Source organism: Aplysia californica, unplaced genomic scaffold (assembly GCF_000002075.1).
Source record: "Aplysia californica isolate F4 #8 unplaced genomic scaffold, AplCal3.0 scaffold00175, whole genome shotgun sequence".
Taxonomy (NCBI): Eukaryota; Metazoa; Mollusca; class Gastropoda; order Aplysiida; family Aplysiidae; genus Aplysia; species Aplysia californica.
In genome coordinates, this window is record NW_004797445.1 from 937,212 (window position 1) to 940,757 (window position 3,546).

At 41.7% G+C, this 3,546-nt stretch overlaps 1 protein-coding gene across 1 annotated transcript; it reads right to left on the reverse strand.

The window, feature by feature from the left end:
* Positions 1–704: 704 nt before the first annotated feature.
* LOC101848659 (cysteine-rich neurotrophic factor) lies at positions 705–2,003 on the reverse strand. The gene is made up of 2 exons (XM_005098228.3): positions 1,805–2,003; positions 705–905 (listed from the first exon to the last, which is right to left on the reverse strand). Exons 1-2 carry the CDS (start codon positions 1,976–1,978, stop codon positions 717–719), a joined length of 363 nt encoding a protein of 120 aa, XP_005098285.2. The 5' UTR covers positions 1,979–2,003; the 3' UTR covers positions 705–716.
* Between the last annotated feature and the right edge of the window lie 1,543 nt (positions 2,004–3,546).

The following is a 3,546-nucleotide window of genomic DNA, read 5'->3' on the forward strand; positions in this document are numbered from 1 at the left end:
GCCGGACTATTAAATGATCGTGTGGATGGTGGGTAAAACAATGAAAACATTTTAAAGATTACTCATTGGTTTTGTCAGTCTTTTTTTAAATTGAAGCTTGTTGATCCTACCAATGATGACAAAAATCACTACCATGAGAAACTCCAAAACGCCATGTTGTGGGTATGATTGCATTACTATTTCACAGCATTGAAACATTCGTATAATAGACAATTGAAACATTAATTTTACTATTCACAATGAAGCATCAGTTCCACGACAGTCATGGAATACAAATTATGTTCTTTGTGTGTGCCACAGCCACACGTAACGGCCTATCCCCTCCTGCTCCGTCTCTCTTTCTCTCTCTCTCTCTCTCTCTCTCTCTCTCTCTTTCTCTCATACTCTGAGTCTCTCTCCTTGATTCTCTCTCTCTCTCTCTCTCTCTCTCTCTCTCTCTCTCTCTCTCTCTCTCTATATATATATATATATATATATATATATATCCCTCCCTCCCCGAGACTCTCTCTCTCTTTCTTAGTGTCTCTGTCTCTACTCCCTCTCTCTGCGTTATGTGTGTGTGTGTGTGTGTGTGTGTGTGTGTGTGTGTGTGTGTGTGTGTGTGTGTGTGTGTGCGCACGCGCGCGTGTGTGTGTGTATGTTTGTTTCTCGGTCTATGTGTTCTTCCCTACCCCCCCCCCCCCAAAAACCTACGAAATAACACGGGTCAGATCCCTCTATACGAGATCTCCAATTGGTGGAGCTATCGAAGTAGGCAAGGGTGGCTTGATAGGTTTGAACTCGGACGCCGCACACTTGTGAAGGCATTCGTCGTCTGTACCACATCTTTTGGCACAGATGAGAGAGATCCTGTCGTAGTTTTCGTGACAAACGTCCTTGCAAGTAGACGTTTTCACCTCACAGTCCTGGACAAGCAAAAAGATAAAAACGAAGTGAGGTTGAGGATTGTCAAGTACTAGTTGCACCGAGGACGAACTTTTCTTCCTCTTCTCTGTCCGCCTCTTTACTCCCCCCCTCCTGTCTCTCCCCCCCCCCCCCCCCCACTCTCTTTCTCTTTCTCTCTCTCTCTCTCTCTCTCTCTCTCTCTCTCTCTCTCTCTCTCTCTCTCTCTCTCTCTCTGTATGGGTATGTATGCTTGCATGTTTGTGTATGTGTGTGTGTGTGTGTGTGTGTGTGTGTGTGTGTGTGTGTGTGTGTGTGTGTGTGTGTGTGTGCGTGTGTGTGTGCGTGTGTGTGCGTGTGTGTGCGTGTGGGTGTGTTTAATCCTTTTCATCTTTTCACCCCTTGATCTGTTATCTTGTAACTTCTTTCATAAATTTCGATTTGTATGGATCTACATTTTGCTTTCTTCATATGCCTAAAAAAAGAATCCTTGAGGTTGGTTGGCGACTGCTAAGGTGTTGTTTGCGCCTTCTGTCCTGCCAAACATCTGTCGGCTTTAACTTTCCTTCATTTTTGCATTTGTTGCTCTCTTGTAATACCTCTAATCTTCGGTACTTATATGACGTAAATTATTTTGCAAGTACAGTAAAGCTTCTACTAAAACAGAATCCCTTTCTGTCTTCTTACACTTTAGTTTTCTATCATTGTAACAAAGGTGAGGTGACTATATAACTACATACTTGTGTATATGAATGAATACGTATTGAGGATTAAGGCAAGGGGTGAACATAGGAGAGAATGTACTTAGAGCTGAAGAGGGGAATGAAAGAAAAGGAATGGAGGGGGGCGTGAAGCGAAAGGCAAGGATGAGGTAAGTACGAAGACGAATGAAGGACTGAGGAGGAAAGAAATAAGTACTGACCATAAGACAGTTTTCGAGAGCTTCGAACGTCTCCTCTTTGTCAGCGCAGTCTCTATTGCAATAGAATTCCACATATTCGAAGTCAGAACAGACAACCTGGCACCAATACTGCTTCACTGCTGACACTGGTGCGACGAGTGCTAATGCAACAGGAACGAAGAGAACTCGAAGCATGCTGATTGAATAGCTGTGGGTCAAAAAGAACTTTCTGGGAAGAGAAAAACAATCGGAGCGCATTATTATATAAAGGAACAAGAAATGTTCGTATCGTGTCATGACAATCGTATAATGAGAACTGAGATATCTGGACGGTCCATATTCTGCTTTCGACATTATCGGTACTCTTGTTTGTTTGAGAAACGCCTATCTGGGTGCAAAGACAACGAATCAACTTGTCTGCTCTTTCTTTCTGGGTTTTTTTTTTGTTGTTGTTGGTTTGTCTTAGGTTATTCCAAAGGCAAGATTTATTATTCCCACTTTAAACGAGGAGGAACCTCGATGGGCAGAACGACACGAAAGGAACTGATATGAATCAAATTGAGTGAGCGGGAAAGATGCCACGCTACGACAGGGAGGCTGTGGCGTTGATAAGGCGTCCTGCTGCAATGGAGGTTAATTCAATTTTTTGATGGGTCGGTTTCTGCATTATTTCACGGCACCAGAGCGGACTTGATAAAAATTGCTGCGTCCTTCATCAAAATGTGGCTTGACGATGCGTGTAGAGAAACCTTAGTCCAAGAAGAGAAAATGACAGCCTGTGTAATCATTACTCTTTCTTTCTTCAATAGGCTTTTAAACTCCAACCACGGTGTCTAGCCAGCTGCCATGTGGCGAGAGTGATGAAGGGACAGCACAATAACTTACCATCCATCAGTCGAGCGTGGCGTATCGCTATTGCAGTAGTGAAGCGAGGTTTCTGGCTGTTGTCAAAGTAATTTTTTTGCGAACTACGTTCACGAGTCGCTTGGTACCTTGGTATCTAACTTCGATAATGTGTTTAGTAGTTTCGTTTGAAATCGGTGTTAAATCGACATACAAGCAAAGAGGTGGTATTTTCACAGGTAACTTCTCTGTCTATTACAAAAATGTACAGGAAAGGTTATATGCTGGTTTTAGATTAACCTACCTTTCACGTGAATAGGTGCTTCCACGTCAATTGAAATCTCATCGCGGTTGTCCGGAATTTTGGTTAAATTCCTTCATGGAATATTTTCTTTCTCATACGTTCTAGGAATAAGCAGTGCCGTGTGTAAAAAGTAATATGATGCTACGCATTACAATAATTGTTGTAACTTAAAAAAGAATCAGTTTTATAAATTTGAAATTTCGTATGGCTGGTTCCCTCCTGCCTTACAAACTGGTTTGTTTAGGAGTCTGCCTAAAGGTACTGCAGGGTTTGCGGTGAAACTTCTTTTCAAAGTTAATATATTTTATAAAATCCATGAGCCTGAAGTTGTTTTCTAATGACAGATTATGCTGCACTTGGAAACATACATATTCGCGGGATTACTCTCTTCGTTTTTCTTCTCTTTAAAAAAAAAAGAAGCTAGACGTTTTCTCATTTTTATTTTTATGTCACTAGTAGGCCTGTTTCTTATTTAGTCTCCAAAATATAAAGTTAATGGACAGTTTTCTGAGAGTTTGTTGCTGGGAATAGAACAATAAGAGGCCTCAAAACCGCAACTTTTCACTAGAATAAAGAACATGGAGGACAGAGAGATTCCCATTTTGTTCAGATACCA